A 26197-nucleotide genomic window follows, 5' to 3' on the forward strand; every position below is an offset into this window, starting at 1 on the left:
TGCATGGGTTTCCTCCCACAGTACAAAGATGTACAGGTTAGGTCAGTTTATTTTTGACAGATGTGGTTTGACTTCTGCTTTTACTTCAAAAACTTTCTCACTCTCTCTGGATGACATGAGCTTGCTAAATACAATGTGTTCCATCTTTCTCCTTCTGTCTGGAATTATAATTCTATTATGAGTGATGGCTTAAGGAATATTTTCCAGTCTTATGCATTTTCCAATATGTGAATGACAAGATTGGATAGTCCAGTCTGAAGAAGATAGATTTTCTCCATAATTAAAGATTTTCAAGTAAGACACTGGATGCTCCCAACAACAGAATGCAAAACTTCATCCTCACAGATCAGCTTATTAACACTTTTCGACAAGGGAGGCACAATAGATGTAGATGGGTTAAGTACCAATAAAGCAGGTAGTTATCATAGAACTAGTGCTCATGTTTTTTAAATGTTAAATTGAGTGTACGGAATAAAAATGTCTTACATTTAAAATTCAGTTTTCAGATAAACAGAATATTGCAATTATTGTTGCAAGATGTTGTTTCCTGAATAATAGTGGGGTGAGTGTGTGAGGAAAGGAAATGTTCTATTTTCACTAAATGAGTGAATGTTCTTTTATGTGACCTTACTTCGAAAGTGGTAAAATGCCAAATTTCTCGCAGTTGCCAACCATTATCAATGAGCTTGCAATTTTCCAGCCCTGGAATTGAGTTGTATATATATAAAAATGGATTGACGACTTCAAATTATTTTCTACATGAAGCAAAAACATATTTAGTGTTTAGTTAAGTTTCCTCTTGTTTACTTGACGTGAAAATGTTAATTTTCAAAATCTGAATGTGACTTGAAGGAGACTTGTCTCTCCTGATTTGCTATCTCCCTGTTGGTTGTCTGAATTGGCCAAGGGTTTATCCACAGGATACCCAGTGGAGCTGCTGACTGATGTTGCTATAATTTGACATTAATGGAGAACTCTCCTGCAGAGAAGGAGACCAAAAATAGTGGATCTCCACATGATTAACTAATAGAGGACATCTTTATTTTAATTTCTAACAGCAAAATGTCCTTGTCAGAATTACATAGATCTCAGTATGGTGAAGGGCATGTTTGCTTTTTATGAGTAAATATTATTGATGGGTTTTCTGTGATACTGCTGTAAGAAACCATGAAACTGGCAATGGAGCATTCCACTGTTTTCAGATCAATGAACAGTTGATAGGTCTTTTTGGTCCTTGTTTTGACAGGGCTCACCAACCTTAGAGTTTCAAAAGAAGTTGTGATGACTTCACGTTTTCTCACTGACTAGTTAGGAAGAGTAAACAAATTCTTAGCCAAGGGTTCAGATACTAAAAAGATGTCTAATATGAATAATGCATGATTCAGTGACTAATAGTGATGCCTGCTCAGTTTTCTTCATTACTGAAATAAGATCCTTATCATGTCACATGTATATGTTATCCCTTGTATTCTGAAAAAAAAGCTGTGAATCAGGATTCTAGATTTATAGCAAGATGTTCTAGCCTGCGACGTACAACGTCAAAAGTGTATGGTTTAAAGAGTATGTGTGGGGAAAAATAACATTCTTTTTCATATTTACAATGGTGTTGTAATGCAGTTATACTCCCACAGTGATTTTGATGCAGTTAGGTACATATAATGGGTAGGTATTGGAGCAGTAGTCGTGTGATTAGACGACTAATCCAGAATCCCAGTCTAATGTTCTGAGGATATTGGTTTTAATCCCACTGAACTGATAGTGAAATTTGATTCGAATAAATTTCTGGAATTAAAAACTAGTCCAATGGCAACCGAGTAGCCATTGTCAATTGCACATTAACAAAATGTATTCTGCTTCACTATTGTCCTCTCTGAAAGAAGCATAGACCTAGAAACTAGGATCAGGGATAAGCCATTTTACCCTTTGAGCCTTCTTCACTATTTAATACGATCATGGCTGATACTCTATCTTAATGTCATATTCCCATCTTTGTTTTTTTATTAAATATATTTAACAACTTGATCTCCATAACCTTCTGTGTGATAGAGAATTACACAGGTTCATGACTAAAGAAATATTTCCTCATCTCGGTCCTAAGTGGTCTACCCCGTATCCTGAGACTGAAGCCCTCATTCTAGACTTCCCATCCGAGAAAAACATCCTCCTTGCATCTCATCTTATTAGAAATTCATACGTTTCAATCTGTCATCCTTACTTGGTCTGGCCTGGTTATGCCCAAACCCACAGCCATGAGGATGACGCTGACTCCCTTCTGAAATTGCCCTCAAATCTGGTGATTTACTAGGGTCGGTGAGGATTGGCAACAATGTCAACCCAGCCAGCAGGTTCCACATTCTGTGAACAAATTTAAAGATGATCTTGTGATTCCAGAGTTCAAACATACTGTGATTCTGGACAAGCTAAATCGAGGCAGTGAGATAAATCCATTAGGTTGTTGATCGCCTTGATCATCTTTTAAAATCCACATTATGTATCATAAAATTTAAGGGGACAGCCTCACAGTTTTACACATTCTAACTAGGCAGCTGGCCCAGCAGACTTGGTTTTGGATGGTGCTGTTGGCTCCTTCGAGGATGCCATTGTCAGTATGCCCAAGCTCCCAGCTGATGTGGAGAATCCATATCTAGTAGCACTGATGGTACTTCTCAAGGTCCTTCATGTGATAGTCCAAGTTTCAGGACCATATGGAAGAATCAGAAGACTACAGAGGTTCTTGGTATCAATACTGATGTCACAGTCCTCAAAAACCCTAATCCTTAGGCATAATCTAACGACTTTTCTTTTACTTTACAGAAATATTCACTAGTCAGCTGCTTTGTTTCAGCAAAAGTAATCTCTTCCTCTGCTTAACACGTTGAGAGACAACTCCAGCACTCTTTTGTAATTCACATTCCTCATAAATACTAAATCACATTTTGTTGGCTATTTACATATGCCTGAAGAAGGGCTTATGCCTGAAACGTCGATTCTCCTGTTCCTTGGATGCTGCCTGACCTGCTGCGCTTTTCCAGCAACACATTTTTCAGCTATTTAAATATGCTATCAACAGTAAGAGCCCATCTGACTCAATTACTGAAGATGCCATTTCAGTCAGTTCTTAGTTAAGCTGCTCTTCCTATGTCCCCCTTGAAAATAAACTTTCTCAAAGTTCACAAGTACAGAATTTTAAACTGCACCTTGTACTTTAATGACAACTACAAATGACCATCTATTTAGGCTAAATTTGGTTTGCACAAATCAGACAATTTCTTACCTAACAAAATGCACACATTCAGTCTAATGCTGAACTAAAAGAACAGGCATCAGTAAATTACTATGGAGTTGTATAAAAGATTTGCTAAATTTGTACTTTCAGAGATAACAAGAAGGCTATGGAATTGCATATTTACACGTTAGATATCCTGTAAACCCATCAAAAAAGTTGCAATATATCCATTCTACTGGATGAAGATTTTTAATGTACGAAGGGTTTGTGAGCAATGAACACTAAAAAGTAACTTTTATTGTAAAGTTCATTCCCTCACCTTTAATTATTGTTGGATATAAATTTACATTTTTAAAAACTACTTGTTTTTCTTTATTCTGTTTTCCCCTCCTCCATTTTTTGTTGGAGGATTATATCATGACTGAGTCATCAGGAAAATAAGTGAAGGACTATTGCAGCTGTTTTCCATTCAGTAACTGAGGGGCAAATTTTCCATTAGTTATTCCAATATACTGGAGGTAACAGTTGTTCTTGGGGATTCTGCAGAATCCACATTGTAGCAGTCTGAAGGAATTGTTGAAGGAATCTAACTTACCTCTGGACAATTCTTCTATACCTGGAGCTTCCCAAAGTCTCCATAAAAAATTGGGAACATTTTTAAAAAAAATTTAAATTGTAACAATCCTGACTAGCTGCTAAACTGACCCCATACTTAATACATCAACTCCCAAACTACGAGTGATAGAGCTGTCAGAATGCAAGTACGGCTCAGCATTTCTGAAGGAACCCAGTTTGGAACCTCCCCTCAAATGTAGAGCTCGCTTTTGTGTAAAAAAAAATGGTCTGGAGTGAATTACCATTCACTGGAAAATCTGGCTCTGAGTTTCATTAATTTTTTTTACTTAAGTTTTTCTGTCATTAAACCACCTCCTTAAACATGGGCGTATTGTGGATTTAGGTGTATTTAAAGTCATAGAGATGTGCAGCATGGAAACAGACCCTGCGATCCAACTCATTCATGCCGATAAGATATCCTAAATTGATCTAGTCCTATTTGTCAGCACTTGGTCCATATCCCTCTAAACCCTTTTTATTCAAATGCACATCCATATCCTTTTAAATGTTGCAATTGTGTCAGCCTCCATCACATCCTCTGCCAGCTCATTCCATACATGCACCACCCTCTGCGTGAAAAAGTTTGCCCCTCAGGTCATTTTTAAATCTTTTCCCCTCACCTGAAGCCTATGGCCTCTTGTTTAATCCCTTTTCTTGGAATTGATGGCTGGTTACTCAAGACTATATCTTCATTGTTAGATGAACTAAAATGTTTTGTTGTACTTCCCTGTGCTTCTAATTTATACTCTGTTTTCTTTACTTGCAGAGCTTGGTTCTGAAAATGTAAGGACTTGTTTCCAGATTATAAATGCTTACATTTTCTTGACCTCGTCAGAATTTTTACAGGTAATTTTTAAATATTTTCTCAAGTACCAAGACCACTTCAAGAAACAAATTGTTGAATGAAACTGAGTTTTTAAAGCCCACTTATGGTATTTTTACGGTCTGTTCAGTTCTTTCATTTGATCAAACTTCTTTGCTTTATTGAGACATTTTCCTAACATCATCTATACTCAAGTAATTTATATTTAGTGCAATACATGTTTTTTGTAATTAACTTTAAAGTTTGCATTTTCTTTATTCTGCATTTTTCACACCAGGTCTATTGCCATATTTGTTCAGTGTGCATGTGTAAATAGTCATGCCATTGCAAATTGGTGATGTCACATGCAAGTTGTTGTGATTCATGAATCTACTCCCTTACATCTCTTCCACATTTCTGGGGTTTCTGCTTACCTTGGACCTCTTGTAACTAAAGGACAGTATCAGGCCTCTCTCCAGAGTGATTTTTAAAGTTGTTCATGGAATGACCTAGCATCCCATCCCTCAGTCCCCTTGAAGCAATTGTGAGCTGTGTTCTTAAACAGCTTCAGTGCATTAGGGAAGTATGTATATTTACATGCTCTTAGAAAAACAATTCCAGGATTTTGTTCCTCCAACAGTGAAACAATTCGGTTCCAAGTCTGGATGGTCTGTGGCTTAGAGGGGAACTTGAATATGGTGGTGCTCCAGTTGTTGCATTTGGTAGATGCTGTTGAAGAGGTCTTGGTAAATTACTACATCTTGTAGATAGTATGCCCTGCTTGCACTGTGCATTTTTGGTGAAAGGAGTGAATGTTTCAAGTGGCATGTTAGGGTTCCAATCAAACAGACTCTTGTTCTGAATGTTGTTGGCTCTGCACTCATACAGTTATTTGGAGAGTATTCCTTCGTATTCCTGATCTTGTGCCTGATCAATTGTAGACAAGCTTTGGAGAGATAACAGGTGAATTATTTGCTGCAGAATTCATATCCTCTGATCTGCTAATGTAGCCACAGTGTTTATATAACCATTGCAGATCAGTTTTTGGTCAGTGGCAAACATCAAAATGTTGCTGGTGTAGCCTTCAGCAATGGTAATTCAACTAAATGTCAAGCAGAAATGGTTAGATTCTCCCTCGTTGCAGATTGTCATCACCCACCAGTTACTTTGTGCGCATGTTATTTTCTACTTACCAACCCAACCTGGATGTTGACTAGGTTTCACTGCACATGGATATAGATGGCTTGAAGCATCTTGATTATTTAAGTGATCTATGCTGATTATGTTGCTTATTTTTCAGATTTTGTGTTTAAAGCATCAATAATTCACAATGAATCTAAAATATGATAACACAAGGCTGTCAGGTATTGGCCAAGCACATAAATCAAGCAAGCTATACTTTTAGTTGCTAAAGCAGGCAAACTGAAATATGACATGTCATAGAGAGGATTAAGGCAATACATAACAATTCTGTAAAATATAATTTTGCACACTGCACAGTGCATATTTCCTAACTGGGCTGTGGTCACAGTAATGTCTTATGCAGTATATCAACTACTGGTTTGTTGCCTTTGTGGATAAACATGCAGTGACTAAGACTGAACTATGCAAGAATTATAGAGTTGTAGTGAATAATAGAGTATTTCACTAATCTAATGACAGAGAGGGATAATAATAGTGTAAATGGCAGAGTAGGGTATGATTTCTTAGAGTATTCTCGAGGTAAATTTTGACAGCAGTATGTTTACTGTCCAACAAGGAAAGAATGTATTGGTGTACCTACTTCCTGGGAATGGGGAGGACCACGTTGATCATGTCATGAGAGTAACATTTAAGCAACAGTAGTTTAGATATGGAAAAGGCCAGGTAACAATTACAATCAAAATAATTAACTGGGAGAAAGCTAATCTCAACAGGACAAGAATGGATCTGGTCTAAAGATGAGCAGACAGCTCGAATTGAATAAAGGGCTGCCTTTAAATAAGTAATAGTTCAGATAGACTAATAGTACAAAGGAAAGGTAGGGTAAACAAATCGAGAACTCCCTGGATATTGGAAGAGAGGGGCATTGTGATAAAAGATAAGGAGTATTCTTATGACATATCAGGATGAGTATTAAAAAAAACAAAAGAACTGTGGATGCTAGAAATCAGTAACAAAACCTGGAAAAGGTCTGGCATTATCTGTGGAGGGAAATAAGAGTTAATGTTTTGGGTCCAGTGAACCTCCTTCAGAACGCCAGCTGAGTAAAAATGGTTCAGAGGGGAATTGGAGCAGTGAAGAATGAGTATGAAAAGAGATTAGCAAGTAACATAAAAGAATATTTAAAGTTTCTTCTACTGATGTGTAAATAGTAAAAGGGCAGTAAAAAAGGAATTCGACAGTTTGGTTAACACAGACCTGCTGAGCTTTTCCACTGATTTCTATTTTTGCCTTCAAAGCAAGTAGGTTTGTGGAGAGAAATCAGAATTTCCAGTCAAATGACCCTTCCTCAAAACTCCTCCTGCCAGACCTGCTGAGCTTTTCCACCAATTTTTATTTTTGTCTCTAATTTCAGCATCTGCAGTTCTTTTGGTTTTTAATTTAGAAGTCTTGCTTCAATTGTATAGAAGCTTAGTGACACTGTATCTGAAGTAATGTGTGCAATTTCAGTCTCACCTCATGAAAGATATGGTTGCCATGGAAAAGGTGCAACGAAGGTTCACCAGCCTGGTTCCTAGGATGGTGAGGCTGTCTTATTAAGAAAACTAGCATGCAGTTAAAGCACATAAGAAAGAACAAAGGGAATGGAATGTTGGCTTTTATAGCTAAAGGCATAGAATATAAAGGTAAGGAAGTATTGTTGCAACTTATACACATACCGGTAAGGTCCTAGAGAGTGTGGCTGAACAAAGAGACCTTGGATTGCCGGTTCATAGTTCATTGAAAGTACAGACTTAAGTAGATAGCATAGTGAAGAAAGTGTTTGGTGTGCTTTCCTTTCTTGGTCAGAACATTGAGTATGGGCAGCACAGTGGCACAGTGGTTAGTGAGGCAGCGTCAGAGACCCGGGTTCAATTCCCGCCTCAGGCAACTGACTGTGTGGAGTTTGTATGTTCTCCCCATGTCTGCATGGGTTTCCTCCCACAGGTTAGATGAGTTGGCCATGCTAAATTGCCCATAGTGTTAGGTGAAGGGGTAAATGTAGGGGAATGGGTCTGGGTGGGTTGTGTTTCGGCGGGTTGGTGTAGACTTGTTGGGCTGAAGGGCCTGTTTCCACACTGTAAGTAATCTAATCCAATTTACTATATTAAAAAGTTAATAGGATTTGGGAGGTCATGTTGATATGCTTCTCATCCCCATTTTCCTGCCTTCTCTCCACAATCCTTCAAACCATTACCAATTTAAAATCTAATTCCTCCTTAAATTTACTCACTGTCCAAGCATCCATCACTTTTTGGGGTAATGAATTCAACAGAGTCACAACCCTTTTGGAGTAGTTTCTCCTCAACTCTGTTTTAGATTTGCTACCCCGTATCCTAAGACTATGACCTCACGTCCCAGAAAGCCCCACGAAGAAAGATCCGCTCCACATCTATTTTATCCATGTCTTTTATCATCTTAAATACCTCAATTTGATCTCCCCCATTCTTCTAAATTCCAGAAAGTATAGACCTAAACTGTTCAATCTCTCTTCAGTCATCAAACCTCTTATCTTTGGGATCAATCCAGTGAACCTCCTCTGAACTGCCTCCAATGCCTCAAACAAGGGACCAAAACTGTGCACAATACTCCTGGTGCAGTCTCACCAATGCCTGGTATCGTTATAGAGTCATACAGACGAACAGCACTGAAACAGACCCCTCAATCCAACTCATCCTTGATATGCTAATCTAACCTAGTCCCACTTGCCAGCACTTGGCCCATTTCTCTATAAAGTTTTCCTATTCATATTCCCACCCAGATGCCTTTTAAATATCTTATGAATTTATGAAGAGAGGTTTGGAAAAACAGGCCTATATTCTCTTGAGTTATGAAGAATGAAAAGATGTTACGTTGGCAGATTTATGAATTTTGGAACTTTACCAGAATTTAAGAATTTTTGAATGATCACTATCTCAAAATCATTTTCCTTTCCTTGGGATGCAGTGCATCAAGTTGGAAAGAGCTATCACCCTTTACCCCATTAATTTCCCTGGTAGGTTTCTGTGCTAATAGTTGTTATATTTATTCCCCTCATTTTCTCCCTTAGTTGAGTATTTTTGGAATGCTATTAGTGACTTCTAATTGAAGACTAATGCAAATTATTTATTTAACTGATGTGCCATTTCATGATTCCACCTTGATTATTTCCCCAGCCTCATTCTTGAAAGGGCCTGTGTTCACTTTGAGCCTCTCTTCCCTTTTCATATATTTAAAGAAACTCTTCACTGGCCATCTTGATATTACTTGCAAGTGTTCACTCCATTTTTCCCTCTTTATTCAATTTTTGCTCGTCTTTGGTATTGTTTTAAAATGTTTTCAATACCCTGACTTACCACCAATCTTTTCCACATTGTATGGTTTTTCTTTCAATTTGTTAGTATTCTTAACTTCCCTGGTAAACTACTGTTGATTTATCTCCTTCGTAGAATTATTCTTCCTCACTGGAAAATATCTTTGCTCTGAGTCATGAACTATTTTCTTAAATGTCTGCTGTTATTCATCACTATCTTTTCCACAAAACCCATTCCACACCAGCCAAATCTACACTCATTCATTTGCAATTTTTCTTACTTAAGTCTGGCATATATGTTATTAGATCAGTTTTTTCCCCCTCAAACCAAATGCTAAATTACACGAAGTTATGGTTATTCTTTCCTCGGGGATCATTTGTTAAACTTGCCTCATTGTATATCATTGTTTTTGTAACCATTACTACAAATTTGATTTTCCTAATCCACATGAAGATTACAATCACCTATAATTAATGTATTACATTTCTTACATGGCTTCATTACTGAGTTTATTTTCTGTCCTATAAAGCTGTTCCTACAGAATAGCTACTGTTAAGTGCCCTATGGACTATTCTGCCAGTATCCTGGTTATTTTTTACCTCAACCAATATGATTAGATTAGATTACTATTTATATGATTAGATTAGATTAGATTAGATTACTTACAGTGTGGAAACAGGCCCTTCGGCCCAACAAGTCCACACCGACCCGCCGAAGCGCAACCCACCCATTCCCCCACACTTACCCCACATTACAGGCAATTTAGCATGGCCAATTCACCTGACCCGCACATCTTTGGACTGTGGGAGGAAACCGGAGCACCCGGAGGAAACCCACGCAGATACGGGGAGAACGTGCAAACTCCACACAGTCAGTCGCCTGAGGCGGGAATTGAACCCAGGTGCCTGGCGCTGTGAGGCAGCAGTGCTAACCACTGTGCCACCGTGCCGCCCGATGGTTTGTACATCTTTTGATCCAAGATAATTTCTTGCCACTGTACATATTCCATTTTGTACTAACAAAGATGCTGCATCATCCATTCTCTTTGAAAAGTCATATACACCACCAAATTTAGTTTTCAGCTTTGATCTCCTTGTAACGATACCTCCATGTTGTCTATAAGATTAACTCCATAAAATTCTTATCTGAGCTGTTAACTTATTTATTTTATTCCAGAAATTCCGTGAAGTTTTGTAAAGAGCCATTAATTTTGCCTTTTTATTATATTTTCCCTCTACAGCCCGACGATGCTGGAAATTTTCAATAAAAACATGAATTTGCTGGAGAACCCCAGCACGTCTAGCTCTGTCTCTGGAGAAAAAACAGTTAATGTTTCAAATCCATTGACCTTTAGTCAGAACCTTCAGTTCAGCACATTTACGTTTTCTCCCCTACACTTGAATGGCCTGCTGTATGTGACAGTACCATCTGCACAAGAACCTTGGAACTGTTGGACAGTTGCAGGGTCTAAAGATCTTCAAAAGCCATTGTTGAACCTAGGCACAAACTAAAGGCCTTAATTTTAGTTGAAAACCTTGAAATCCTCACCAACCAGCTGTTTTCTTTCTGCAAAAGTTGCCAAACTCTTCTTTTCTTTCTCTGCTTCACTCCTAGGGTGCTCAATTCCAAATCACACTCAAGTGCGAAGTCACTCCTTAAGTTGTTTATTTATATGAGCTCCCAACCCCAAAAGTCTGCCTAAGTTAATGAATGAAGATCGAATTTCAGCTGCTTCTTAATTTAGCTGCTGTTTCACTGAAGAACGCTTAAGGCTGGCATTTACAGTATTTAAACTGTATATTTTAGTTTAAAGGAAATTACGAACTGCAACCTAAATTAGACTGAATTAAGTGTGTATAATTTAAAGATTTATACTTTTGTTACCCAACAACTGTGCACACTCAGTTTTAGATTGAACATCTCAAACAAGAAAGAATCTAATCATTGCCCTTTGACAAGCAGGGGCATCACCATAATTGAATCCTCCATTAGTGTTACCATTGACCAGAAACAACTGGCCGAACAGTATAAATACAGTGGCTGCAGGTGGAGCTCTGAAGCTAGGTATTTTACAGTGGGTAACGTGCCTCCTGACTCCTCTCAGTCGATCCACCATTTACAAAGTACAAATCAGGAGTGTTTTGAACGCCTTCATTATTCAATATCTCTATCACTGACTCACAGTGAGAAAGCAGTGTGTATCATCAACAAATCACACATTCTTCTTAGACAGACCCATGACCTCTACTGCTGAGGAAGATAAGGACCCCAGATATATGAGGAGAGCACTAACTGCAAGTTCCCTCCAAGCCGCACAGCATCCTGTATTGCTATTCCTCACTGTTGTGCAATGGCAATTGTAGAGATTCCTCCCTAACAGTAGTGTGTGAGCATCACATGACTGCCACAGCTTAAGAAGGAAATCACCACCAGCCTTCACCAGAGCAGTTAGCGTTGGGCAGTAAATGATGTGCCCAGCTAGCAATGCCAGCATCCCTTAATGATGTTGTAAAAAAAGTTGGTAAGTCTTCATTTTAAAAAAAAAATCATTATCCCTTTGTTTCTTTTATGATCCTTAAACTTTTGAGATGCGTCATTGCTATAGATTGGGAGGTTCTGAGCCAGTTTTGACATGTGTATGTGACAAACTGCATGATTTCTAGTTTTTTGAGAAACCTGAGTGAATAAGTGACATTCAGGAAAGTTGATTGAAGACTCTGTCAGACATAAATATTTGGGTTATTTTTAAATAAAGAAAGTAATATTTTCATGAGTGTATTTCTCCAAAGTATGGTCAGAAAATCCCCTTAATAAAATGTGTTAACCCAACACCAGGGCTTCCCAAAGTTGGGTGATGAGTAGAAATTTTGGGGTTACAAGGTCTGACATAGTAATGGCTGACAAAGAGCTTCAACTGAATGAATAGCTCAAAATAGTTTTAAGTCCTCTGTTCTTTAAAAAGTTTGACTGTGGCCTCAATTACCAATTATTCAATTACTACTCTCAGGCACTGAAAATGGTGGGATTTACATGGACTTACAACCAAGGCTGGAAGAATGTACACTTTACATCAGCCCCATCCCGTTTTGTGTCTTGCCATAATATCAAACACATACTTTCACTGGTTACTAAGATAACCAGTAAAATAGCTGAACTGTGCGATTTTAAAAAGTGATGTGTAAACCAGATTTCTTTATCAGTGCAATTTTAGGTGTATTAGCAAAACTGAAAGTTTTTTGTTTAAAAAATGTATATTTGTTTAACATACATAGTTATTAATATAAAAGTTCAAATGCTTTTTACTCTATATGTTCGTGAAACATATTATTCCGGTAAATGAGAAAAGTTGGTTTCTGAATTGGTCAAAGGGTCATTCTTAAAGGCAAAAGGAAAACATTACACTCTGAAGTATGTTGCTCACCTCACTAATAATGTACGGTTGTCTCTAAATTCTTGCAGACAAAGCTTACCTCAGGAATTATGATCTAAAGATGTTGTTTCGGTCACTCTTTCAAAGGAGCAAATAGGTTTCACACTGAAGGTTTTTTATAAGGCGGGTTTCCTTTTTAGAATTGGGAGTGATCAGCTGGGCAGCTTGTTCCTCGCAGGCTTACCATCTAATTCACCTGGTTCTTAGTTGGACCTCACCAGCCAGTGACAGTTGAAAAACAGCTGAAGCAGGGTCTACAGCAAAACAGGCAGTACTCATGTGATTCCTAGGAAGCCTTATTTCAAGAAAATCCCCTGGCCACAGTGAACATCCAAAGAACTCTTTAAAGAGTCCACTGCAAATGTGTTCATCATGAAATCAATTTCATTTCCCACAATCTTTAAAAATGTAAGTACTCCAGGCAAGATTAAGTATAACACATCTTCGTAACAATACTTTCCTCTTTCTATATTAACCTTTCCATTGTCACATCTGCTCTCGTAGGACTTGGTCCTCCCAGCCAGCTTTTTCTGACCTCTCTTGTCACTGCTGTTACAGTTCTTGCTGGAGTTTCCCAACAATTTTCAAAGTTTGAAGTGGATTTCCAGTGTGAAGAGTTTTAGAACCCCCAGCTCTAGACATCTCCTTGCAGCATATTTGTTTAATTGTTTTATTGTCCGCAGTTGCTAAGGTTAATAAAGGCAGGAAATATATGGGAAATCAGGGACACTTAGTGTTTGTAGTGACCTTGTATGCAGGAAGTGTGTTCAAGTGCAGCTCAGCTCATGGAGCTTGAGTTAATACATGAGATGACAATGTTGAAGCCATTACAGAAACTTGGTTGAGAAAAGGAAAGCTCAACATTCCAGAGTTTAGATGTTTCAGACGTGATAGAGTGAGGTGTAAGTGGGATGTTAGAGTTTCATCATTGATTTAAGTAGAATGTCACAGCTGTACTTCAGATTAGATTCCCTATAGTGTGGAAACAGGCCATTTGGCCCAACATGTAACCTCCAAACAGTAATCTACCCAGACCCATGTCGACACCCTGTATTTACCCCTGACTAATGCACCTAACACAATTCACCTAACCTGCACATCTTTAGATTGTGGAAGGAAACCAGAGCACCCAGAGGAAACCCACGCAGACATGGGGAAATGTGCAAACTCCACACAGACAGTTGCCTGAGGCAGGACTTGAACCTGGGTCCCTGGTGCTGTAAGGCAGCAGTGCTAACCACTGAGCCACTGTGCTGCCCGTAAGAGAGGACAACGTGCCATTGATCAGCAAGCTCATCCACCAAGGGCATATGGGTGAAACTAAGGAATAAGAAAGCTGCAGTCACTATGATGGGGTTATACTGTGTGCCTCCCAATAACCAGGGGGAGATGGAGGAATAAATGTGTAAACCAATCCAGAATAATTATGAAAACAGCAGTGTTGATGTCATGGTGATTTTAACTTTCCCAAAATTGACTGGGATTCCCTTAGTGCCAAGGGCTTAGGTGGGGCAGCATCCAGTTCATCCAGAGGGTTTCTTGAATCAGTATACAGGTAGTTCTTCTATAATGCAATCCTTGCCTGCAGCATATGAGAGAGACCACGTGCACAGGTACTCATGTAATTCAGCCAATATTGTCTACGCTGCAGGCAAGGATGCTCCAAGGCATGGTATATTGACAAAACCATGAGGACTTTATGACAACAGATGAGTGGACGCTGCACAGCAGTCACCAGACAAAGATGTCTGCCCTCGGGGAGTGGTGGGGTGGGGGGGGGGTGAGATTTAGAACCTCGGCTCTAGACATCTCCTTGCAGCATGATTGTTTAATTGTTTTATTGTCCGCAGTTGCTAAGATACTCTTCTACTTTTGTGTCTTTCATTATAAAAATCAAAGAACATGAATAATTATTGAAGCCTTCCAATTGGCTTATGACAAATGAGAACACTTATCGCAACACTTTGAGCTGAATTGCAATTCATCAAGTATAAAACTAAGTAGTTGATCCTAATCCTTAACCATTTTTAATCCACTGGAATGCACAAACGATGGTTTTACTTAGCAACACTATTTTTGACTTTGTGAATAGAAATAAATTTGTACTGAAGTGGGGTTATCAGTATTAAAATTGAAAACCAAGCAACTAAATTTATTCAGTGTATGCCTTGGCATTGGATTAGTTTCAGGATTGTTACTGAAAGCTGAATCGCTAATATAATGTAAACCCTACAACCTGTAAGTTCCTCTCCAAACTACACATCATACTGACTTGGAACCATATCACTGTTCCTTCTCTGTTGCTGGGTCAAAATCTTACAATTTCCTCCCTAACAAAAGATGTACCTACACACATGGATAACTGCAGTTCAAGAAGTTAGCTCACCACTGCCTTCTAGGAGCAATTAGGGATTGTCAATAAATGGTCATGTAGCCAATGAAACCCACATCCTATGAAATAATAACATACAATCATGATGCATGCACCATCCCTGAGGATTATCTGTATTCTCTTCTGACCTGTCCATCTCTACTGATGTTTTAAATATCGAATTACTAGAATATATTAACTTATTTTACTGTTTGAGATGAGCATGAAATTCTCCTTTCCAGAATTTTGCAGATGTCCTATGCCAATCCTTCTGCGAGCTGATGCAAGATATCACCACTGAAGGACAAGTTCAAATACTTAAGGTACTAGTTTTATTTTGTTATGTAATAGTATTATCAAAGTAATCAATACTTATTTTTTGCAACAAGGATTGTGGATCAAGATGTATTATTCAGAAATATAAATTTCTCTGATATGTGTTTTTATATATGGATATAAAATCATTTTATCCTTGAATCAATGTAGCTCTCTCTGACCCCAACTTAGACCCTGTGACCTTCCATTTTTTCTGTACTTTCAGCCTCAATTCTCAATAATTCCTCTACTCCTTCCCAATCAGAGCTTTGACTCTGCCTTCTTGAAGTGTTAATATGACCCTTCCTTACCACCCTCTCAGTTTTATCCTAACCTCGGATTTATAGTTTTTTAATATATGAACTCTCTCTTCCTGCTATCCCCAATATCACATACTGGTGTCCACTTACAGGTACTAGCACTGCATTACCCCTCATTGTAGAATTGAGAATTAGAAAAGGATGCCAGATTCTGATGGAATATTAGCAGTAACAGTCAAGCAGGCTTCATATAACACAGATTAGTTTCTTGCATAAATGCAGTAGATATATTTAACTTCTACATAGGTAGAGGGAAGCAAATCATTTTGTAGTCCCCAAAGATTACTAATTTATTGAATGTAATTTGAACAGTATTCTGAAGCAATATGTTTGTAATCACACAAGGGAGTACATTGACACATTTTGTAACAAAAGTAAACTAGTAAATAATTTAATAGCAAAGTGCATTTTAATCACAAAATGCAGCCCAACAACTCAGCCATCTTAAGACAGCACCTTCTAAACCTCTAACACCTAGAAAGACAAGGGTATCACAGCCTGCAAGATCCCCTTTAAACTACATTCCATCCTAACTTCGAACTATATTACTGTTCCTTCACTCTGTCTGGATCAAAATCCTGGAAGTCCCTCCCTAATAGCACTGTGGATATATCTAAATCAAATGGACTGTGTTGTTCCAGACGTCAGCTCACTACTACTTTCTCAAGGGCATATAGGGATTAGCAATGGTTATTTAGTCAGTAGTGATCACAGCCCAAGATTGAAAAGGGAGGCAGTGGCCTTGTGATATTATTGCTAGACTATTAATCTAAAAATTCAGCTAATGTTCGGGCCAGTTTCGAATCCTGAATTTGAAATTCAGGTTTTGAAATTTTAGTTGTGAATTCAATAAAAAATATCTGGCATTAAGAATTTACTGATGACTGTGAATTGTTGGGAAAAAGCACTAATGTCCCTCAAGGAAGGAAATCTGCCATCCTCGTCTGGTCTGGCCCACATGCGACTCCAGACCCACAATAATGTCATTGACTCTGAACTGCCCTCTGGCCAATTGGATTCTGGATTAGTGGTGCTGGAAAAGCACAGCAGTTCAGGCAGCATCCGAGGAGCAGTAAAATCGACGTGTTGGGCAAAAGCCCTTCAGGGATACAGGCAGAGTGCCTGAAGGGTGGAGAGATAAATGAGATGAGGGTGGGCATGGGGAGACGGCTCTTCGGATGCTGCCTGAACTGCTGTGCTTTTCCAGCACCACTAATCCAGAATCTGGTTTCCAACATCTGCAGTCATTGTTTTTACCTCTGGCCAACTGGGGATGGACAGTGAATGCTGGCCTAGCCAGTGATGTGCTCATCCTGTGAATGAATGAATGAAGAAAAAGCTGTACCTGCAGAACTAAACAAACTTACTCAATACAAAAAGTAAGAAACAGTACAAAACGTTTAGAAAGCTATATGCAGGTAAGGAGCACTAAATGTCGCATGGACTTTAGAGATGTAAAGACCAAGAAAAAGTTAATGTTTGGAAATGAAGAGGTAGGCAAGGCTCTTAAAAATACTTTTCTTCAGTTTTCACTTTGTATTTGCATTGTATTTGCTGGGGAATGTGAGATCCTGAATTGGAAAAAACATAATGAGAAGGGAAATATTCACATGTTTAGCATCTTTGAAAGTGGGTAAATCTTTGTCTCACAAAATGTACTGCCTCTAAGAGAAGCAGGAAGTTAATAATAGACACTCCCTCCATCATTTTTCAGTCCTCTCTGGCTTCAAGTCTGACGCTGGAGGACTGTGATTGTTAACTTTATGTTAATATTCGAAGAGCGAGGAAGGGATAGCCCAAGTAATTCCAAAGTTAGAAGTCTCAATACCAGCTTATAGTCCAACAGGTTTATTTAAAATTCCATGCAAGGACTGCCACAAAGACTACGTATGACAAACAGGAAGCAAGTTAGCCACCAGAATACATGACCACCAGCTAGCCACAAAAAGACACGACCCCCTCTCCCTCATAGCCCTACACACGAATGACAAAAACCACCATTTCGACTGGGACAGCAGTTCTATCCTGGGACAGGCTAAGCAAAGACATGCCAGAGAATTCCTAGAGGCCTGGCACTCCAACCACAATGCCATAAACAAGCACATAGATCTAGATGCCATCTATCAACCCCTCAGAAAACGAACAGGAAATGACATTACCACAAACCCCAGGAACCCCATCCAGGAGAAAGATATAAATAGAAAGCAGGAGAAAACAGCTTCACTTCACTTGGAGGTCGCCACTGATGATGGTACCTAGCCAGGTAATGAAACGTCTGGATATCAAACCTACAGCTCAGCGAGCAAACCTACACCCTAAACACCCCTTTGTTTAAAATCACGAGCTTTTGGAGCACTGCTGCTTTGTCAGGTGACATGAGCAGCTCCGCATCAAGTAATTATAGTTGGACACGTTATTGGAAATAGATTTAGGAAGCAGAATGAGTTATCATTTATGGGGCACAGTCAACATAGACTTATTCAGCAAGGTTGTCTCGAATGAAGTTGTTTCATTTTCTGTGGAGGTAATAAATATTAAAGAGATAGCAAACTTGACTTAGTTTTGATTTTATTTATTCTGGATTATGTGGTGCTAGAAGAGCACAGCAGTTCAGGCAGCATCCAACGAGCAGTGAAATCGACGTTTCGGGCAAAAGCCCTTCATCAGGAATAAAGGCAGTGAGCCTGAAGCGTGGAGAGATAAGCTAGAGGAGGGTGGGGGTGGGGAGAAAGTAGCATAGAGTACAATGGGTGAGTGGGGGAGGGGATGAAGGTGATAGGTCAGGGAGGAGAGGGTGGAGTGGATAGGTGGAAAAGGAGCTAGGCAGGTCGGACAAGTCCGGACAAGTCACAGGAACAGTGCTGAGCTGGAAGTTTAGCACAAGGGTGAGGTGGGGGAAGGGGAAACAAGGAAACTATTGAAGTTCACATTGATGCCCTGGGGTTGAAGTGTTCCGAGGCGGAAGATGAGGCATTCTTCCTCCAGGCGTCTGGTGGTGAGGGAGCAGTGATGAAGGAGGTCCAGGACCTCCATGTCCTCGGCAGAGTGGGAGTGGGAGTTGAAATGTTGGGTCACGGGACGGTATGGTTGATTGGTGCGGGTGTCCCGGAGATGTTCCCTAAAGCGCTCTGCTAGGAGGCGCCCGGTCTCCCCAATGCAGAGGAGACGGCATCGGGAGCAACGGATACAATAAATGATATTAGTGGATGTGCAGGTAAAACTTTGGATGTGGAAGTCTCCTTTAGGGCCTTGGATAGAGGTGAGGGAGGACGTGTGGGTGCAGGTTTTACAGTTCCTGCAATGGCAGGGGAAAGTGCCAGGATGGGAGGGTGTATTGTAGGGGGGCGTGGACTTGACCAGGTAAGTCACGGAGGGAACGGTCTTTGCGGAAGGCGGAAAGGGGTGGGGAGGGAAATATATCCCTGGTGGTGGGGTCTTTTTGGAGGTGGCGGATGATTTGGTTTATGCGAAGGTTTGGAGGGAGGAAGGTGAGCAGCAGGGGCGTTCTGTGCTTGTTACGGTTGGAGGGGTGGGGTCTGAGGGCGGAAGTGCGGGATGTGGACGAGATGCGTTGGAGAGCATCTTTAACCACGTGGGAAGGGAAGTTGCGGTCTCTAAAGAAGGAGGCCATCTGGTGTGTTCTGTGGTGGAACTGGTCTTCCTGGAAGCAGATACGGCGGAGGCGGAGGAATTGGGAATACGAGATAGCATTTTTGCAAGAAGTAGGGTGGGAAGAGGTTTAATCCAGGTAGCTGTGGGAGTCGGTGGGTTTGTAAAAAATGTCAGTGTCAAGCCGGTCGTCATTGATGGAGAGGTCCAGGAAGGGGAGGGAGGTGTCAGAGATGGTCCAGATAAATTTAAGGTCATGGTGGAATGTGTTGGTGAAGTTGATGAATTGCTCAACCTCCTCGCGGGAGCACAAGGTGGCGCCAATGCAGTCATCAATGTGGCGGAGGAAGAGGTGGGGAGTGGTGCCGGTGTAATTATGGAAGATCAACTGTTCTACATAACCAACAAAGAGATGGGCATAGCTGGGGCCCATACGTGTGCCCATGGCTACCCCTTTGGTCTGGAGGAAGTGGGAGGATTCAAAGGAGAAATTGTTAAGGGTGAGGACCAGTTCGACCAAATGAATGAGAGTGTCGGTGGAAGGGTACTGTTGGGGACGTCTGGAGAGGAAAAAAAAGTCTGGCACATGGAAGTGTAGAGGGATTGGATATTCATGGTGAAGATGAGGCATTGGGAGCCAGGGAAACGGAAGTCTTGGAGGAGGTGGAGGGCGTGGGTGGTGTCTCGAACATATGTGGGGAATTCTTGGACTAGGGGAATAGGACAGTGTCAAGGTAGGTAGAGATGAGTTCATTGGGGCAGGAGCATTCTGAGACAATGCGTCGGCCAGGGTGGTCAGGCTTGTGGATCTTGGGAAGGAGGTGGAACTTGGCAGTGCGGGATTCCCGGACTATGAGGTTGGAAACTGTGGGTGGGAGATCTTCTGAGGTGATCTCCCACCCACAGGTGGGAGACTAGGCTAGTCACACATTTCTGCATGAACGATTGATACTTTAAAGGGTCGTGGGGTGCAAATGCAAATGGCACATTGGATTCCAAAATTCATCTTGCAAATTGTCATTGTCATTGTCAATGATATTGTCTTGCAATAGGAAGCAAATGGTATGGTTGACGGGTGCATTTATGACTCAGTGTCAATTTCCAATGAAGTTTCACAAAACTGGGTCTCATTGCTCATAAAAACCAAAAGAACCAGATACTTTAAATCAGAAACAAAACAGAAAGTGCTGGAAAAACTCAGCAGGTCTGGTAGTGTTTACAAAGGAAAATCAGAGTTAATGTTTAGGGTCCGTTCCTCAGAACCCTTTCTATTCACCATGCTGCTAGATCTGCTGAGTTTTACCGGCAACTTGTTTTTAATACCTTGTTCATGATATATAGATCAGTGATTTAGACTTAAAAGTTAACAGCATGGTGCACAAATGAAACAGAAATTACTGGAAAAACTCAGTGTTAACATTTTGGGTCCAGTGACCCTTCTTCAGAACTGATTGTAGCTAGAAAAAGGTTGGCACTGTATATGTTAAAGGTGAGGTGGAGGGAGACAGGGATCAGTAAATGATAGATGGAGGTGGAGGTGGACCCAAGAAAGAGTGAAAAACAGTTAAACAGCCAAAAAGAATGGAAAAGGTCAGAAGGATAATGAATAGCTGCTAATGGGGACTATTAATGGTTGACAATGGGTTGTTTCTCGTAACAGCTCATGTGGTGATAAACATTGGTGTGATGGGTTGGCGTAAGAACAGAGGAGAAGGTGCTGAAACTTATGCAATTGTTGAACTTGATATTGAATCCATAAGGCTGCTGAGTTCTCAAGGGGAAATGTTTTTCCAGTTTGTGCTGTGCTTAGATCAGAGTGGTAATCCCATGACAGAAATTTTGGCCAGCAAACATGGTGGTGTGTTGAAGTGGCAGGCAACTGGAAGTTCACTGTCCTATTTGGAGTCAGAACATTAGTGTTTTTTAAAGCAGTCAGCCAATCAGCTCTTTGTTTCCCCAGTGTAGAGGAGACTACATTGTGATCAGCAAATAAAGTAGACTAGATTGAGTGCTAGTAAATCGCTGCTTGACTTGGAAGGTGAGTATGGGCTTTGGATTGTGAAGACGGAGGATGTAATCAGACAGGTGTTACACCTTCTGTGATTGCATGGGACGGTACCATGAGGCTGTGGGGACCTGTTGGGAATGGAGGAGTGGACTGGTGTGACTTGTAGAGACATGTATTCCCTGTGGAAGACTAACAAAGGAGGAGAGGAAATTGTGTGTCTCATGATGAAATCCTACTGGAGATAGCAGAAATGACAGATAATGACCTTTTAGATGTAGATGTGATGGTAGTTGTTGGAGGGAAGAGAGGGGTAAGGGGCAAAGTGTGCGAGATTGGTCAGACAAAACTAAAGCCCCTGTTACCATGTTGGTGGGTAATCCTCAGTTGAGGAAAAAAGTTTTGGAGATCCACCTTGTTGAAGTTGGAATAGATGTGACAGAGATGGTGTCTTTACAAGATGCAGGCGGCAAGGATGTATAGTCAAGTGGGAGTTGGTGGGTTTGTAGTAGATATTGGTTAGCCTGGCCCCAGAAATTGAAACAGACATGTGGAGGAAAAAGAGGAGTCAGACAGGAAACAATGAAGGTGAGAGCAAGTTGGAATTTGGAAATGAAATAGATAAACTATTTCTGGATAAGAAAGACACTGATGATGTCATCAGTGTACCAGAGAAAGAGTTGTGGCTGGGGGATGGAGTTGGACTGGAACAAGGAATGTTCCACGTACCTCACAAAGAGACATGCATGACTGGGGCCCATGCAGATATCCATAGTCACACCTTTAACCTGAAGAAAATGGGAGGAGTTGAATGAGAAGTTGTTCAGAGTGAGGACAAGCTCAGCCAGGCAGAGAAGTGTGTTGGTGGATGGGGAAAATTCAGGCCTTCCAGGAAGAAGCGGAAAGCCCTGAGACTGTTCTGATAGCGGACTGGATGTTAAAGGAATTGCATGTCCATAATGTAAAGTGGGTGGCAAACTGCAAATTTTGAAATTCATGTAAAGCGTCACAAGAATCTCAGATACAAGTGTGAAGGGACTGGACAAGGGGGAGAAAAGTCAAGTCAAGGTAGAAAGAGATGAGTTTCTTGGAGAGGGAGCAGGCAGAAACGGTGTTTCTGTCCAGGCAGTCCTGTTTGTGGATTTTTTGGAAAGGGGTTAGAAGTGAGTTATGTGGAGTTGGGTGAACTATACACTTGTACACCATGAGGAGGAGATTACAAATTTAATTAATAACTGTTGTGGACACAATAGCTTGGTCTTCCATGGTGCGGTTCATAGTCCACTGGGAGACATGAGGAAGTATTGAAGAGCTGGTGCTCAGCCACCATAACGTAGAGGTTAGTATGTCAGACAACAACTGCACCACCCTTGGCAGGCTTAATTACAAAGTTAGAGTTGGATCCGAGTCCAAGGAGTACAGTCAGCTCAGAGGGAAGTAGGGTTAGAATGGGTAAAGGTGGATGGGAAATAAAATTAGGGCAACCAATATCTCGTCAGAAGTTAGCAGATGATACAGAAATTTGCTGTGTAGTTGATAGAGGGGGAAAAGGCTGTGGGTGGCAGGAGATTATCACTGGGCCGGTCATTTAAGAAGAGAAAAGTCAAGTCTCAGGAGGAGAGTAGAGGGAATGATGCGTGTGTACTTCAACTGGCAACATGAGACTAATAGTGATCCCACAGGTCTGGAGCAAGGCCTCAGCCAAACTTTTTCATTTAATCTCATATATTTAAACAATTTTGATCTCAATTAGCTTTTTAGCTCATTAAAATAATTTGACCTGATTTCCTAGTAGTTACGATTTTTGACCTGGACAAGAACATCCTGTTTAAATGGTGATAAAAAAACAGAAATAGCTTTTTTCAAGTTTTTTCAAGTGTTGATGAGTTTGAATTAAAGTTTCAAATTCACTGGTCGTCTTTTGCTCATGGTTCACGTTGAATATTCAAGAACTTTGGATTGTTTAGTGTCACAGTTAAATTACCATATCTTGATCTTTTCTGCATCCTACACTTAAATCAAAATTTGATTTCTGACAACACTTAGAGTCATAGAGATGTACAGCATGGAATCAGACCCTTCGGTCCAACCCATCCATGCCGACCAGATATCCTAACCAATCTAGTCTCACCTGCCAGCACCCGGCCCATATCCCTCCAAATCCTTCCTATTCTCATGCCAATCCAAATGCCTCTTAAATGTTGCAATTATACCAGCCTCCACCACTTCCTCTGGTAGCTCATTCCATACCCGAACCACCCTCTGAGAAAAAGTTGCCCTTTTATATCTTTCCCCTCTTACCCTAAACCTATGCCCTCTAGTTCTGGACTTCCCAACCCCAGGGAAAAGACTTTATCTATTTATCCTATCCATGCCCCTCATAATTTTGTAAACCTCTATAAGGTCACCCCTCAGCCTCCAACGCTCCAGGGAAAACAGCCCCAGCCTGTTCAACCTCTCCCTATAGCTCAAATCCTCCAACCCTGGCAACATCCTTGTAAATTTTGTCTGAACCCTTTCAAGTTTCACAACATCTTTCCGATAGGAAGGAGATCAGAATTGCATGCAATATTCCAACAATGACCTAACCAATGTCCTGTACAGCCACAACATGACCTCCCAACTCCTGTACTCAGTACTCTGACCAATAAAGGAAAGCATACTAAACGCCTTCTTCAATATCCTATCTACCTGCAACTCCACTTTCAAGGAGCTGTGAACCTGCACTCCAAGGTCTCTTTGTTCAGCAACATTCCCTAGGACCTTACCATTAAGTGTAGAAGTCCTGCTAAGATTTGCTTTCCCAAAATGCAGCATCTCGCATTTTATCTGAATTAAACTCCATCTGCCACTTCTCAGCCCATTGGCCCATCTGGTCCAGATCCTGTTTTAATCTGAGGTAACGTTCTTTGCTGTCCACGAAACCTCCAACTTTGATGTAATCTGCAAACTGGCTAACTGTAGTTTTTATGCTCGCATCCAAATCATTTATTAACCAGGCTCACTGGTCTATAGTTCCCTGGCTTGTCCTTACCACCCTTCTTAAACAGTGGCACCACGTTTGTCAACCCCCAGTTTTCTGGCACCTCACCTGTGACTATCGACGATACAAATACCTCAGCAAGTGGCCCAACAATCACTTCTGTAGCTTCCCACAGAGTTCTAGTGTACACCTGATCAGGTCCTGGGGATTTATCCACCTTTACCTGCTTCAAGGCATCAACACACTTGCTCCTCTGTAATCTGGATATTTTGCAAAATGTCACCATCTATTTCCCGTCTATATCTTTCTTCCATATCCTTTTCCACACTTGCAAAGATTTTTTTTCTTAAGACTACACTGCTGTTTTCACCTCCTGGGACTTTTGAAATTATTTTTCTGCCTGCTACCTCGTGCTACCTCGTTCTGGCCTGTCTCAAAACTCCCTCATCACCTCAATGTCAGAATAACCTCTAGTTCATCTTAAATTATTTTGTTGTTCTTAACAACGCTTTTCTAAGATAAGAGCAGAAAGATCTGAAAATACTCCATATGTCAGACAGTATTTGTAGTGAAGGAGATAGTTAATGTTGAGGCAGACTTGTGTACTTTAATCAGATTTTTTCCCCCACAGTCTATACAGTCTTAATTTCTGTAAGACATCTATTTTGATTTTGTATCAGAGCAAGCACTTTTAGCATATTTTTCACACTTCTGGACATAAGCAGAAAAATGTTAGCTCACTGATCATTTCTTCTTATCACACTCTCTAACTATGTTTTTTTCCCCGCATTAAAATTACTGTTTTCATTCCTGCTACAATTGGCTTCACTTATTCCTAAAGAATTATAAAAGTATTAACTTACATAGTTTCTCTTGCATCTTCACTTTCAACTCCAGGTAATTGTTTTCACAAATAGTAAAGCTTCTAGATTAAACCTTGAAACATAGAAAACAGGAGAAGGAGTCAGCTATTTTGTCCTGCTCTGCCATTCAACATTATCGTAGCTGATCATCTAATTCAGTATTCTGTTCCTGCTTTTTCTCCGTAGTTTTTGATCCGTTTAGTTCCAAGACCTATATCTAATTACTTCCTGAAAGCATTCAATGTTTTGGCTTCAACCCCTTTCTTTGGTAGAGAATTCCACAGGCTCATCACTCTCTGGGTGACGAAATTTCTTCTCATCTTAGGTAAAAGTGGCCTATTCCATAGTTTTAAACTGTGACCCAAGATCTAGAGTTCCCTGTCATTTGCGTCATTCTTTCTGTGTTTACCGTATGTTATCCTGTTTAGAATTTTGTAGGTTTCTCTTAGACACCCCTTCATTCTTCTAAGCTCTGTAATATAGTCCCAACCAATGTCAGTCTTGCCATCAGAGGAGTTAGCCTGGTAAATCTTCGCTGCAATCCCTCCATAACCAGAACATTCTTTCTCAGATAAGGACATCAAAACTACACCAAATACACTAGATGCAGCCTCCAGGACTCAAATCTTCTTTTACCACCTGCAGTACCTACGTGTTTACTTTCCGTAACTAGTGTACAAGGGTATCCATGTCTCGTTGCACATTCCCCTTGTAATTTATTATCTTAGTGGGCACAGTCTGCCTTCCTGTTTTTGTTACCAAAGAGGATAATCTCTCATTTATCCACATGATATTTCATCAACCATGCATATGTCTACCAGCTCAATTTGTCCAATTCACATTGAAATATCTCTTCATCCTTCTCCCAATTCACCTTTCATCCAGCTTTGTGTCCTCTGCAAACTTGGAGATATTTACTCCCCTCATCTAAATCATTAATAATATATAACGAGCTGGGTCCAAGCATTAATTCCTGAGGTGCCTCACTAGTCACTGGCTGACAGTTGGAAAAAGACCTGTTTATTCCTACTTTGTTTCCTGTCTGCCAACCAGTCCTCTACCCATGTCAGTACACTACCGTAATTCCATATGGTTTAATTTTACATACTAAACTCTTACATGAAACCTTATCAAAAACCTTCTGAAAGTTCAACTAAATCACATCCACTGGCTCCTCCTTGTC

General features: G+C 40.4%; 1 protein-coding gene across 1 annotated transcript in view; it reads left to right on the top strand.

Moving 5' to 3' along the window:
* Nucleotides 1-26197, top strand: part of ipo11 (importin 11) — a 476887-nt gene that overhangs the window by 261929 nt on the left and 188761 nt on the right. Inside the window, exons 23-24 of the mRNA XM_060823716.1 lie at nt 4608-4687; nt 15162-15242. Of these exons, the coding sequence (XP_060679699.1) occupies nt 4608-4687; nt 15162-15242 (161 nt within the window). The remainder of the gene's footprint in view (nt 1-4607; nt 4688-15161; nt 15243-26197) is intronic.

The sequence above is a fragment of the Hemiscyllium ocellatum genome, chromosome 1, assembly GCF_020745735.1.
Source record: "Hemiscyllium ocellatum isolate sHemOce1 chromosome 1, sHemOce1.pat.X.cur, whole genome shotgun sequence".
Classification (NCBI taxonomy): domain Eukaryota; kingdom Metazoa; phylum Chordata; class Chondrichthyes; order Orectolobiformes; family Hemiscylliidae; genus Hemiscyllium; species Hemiscyllium ocellatum.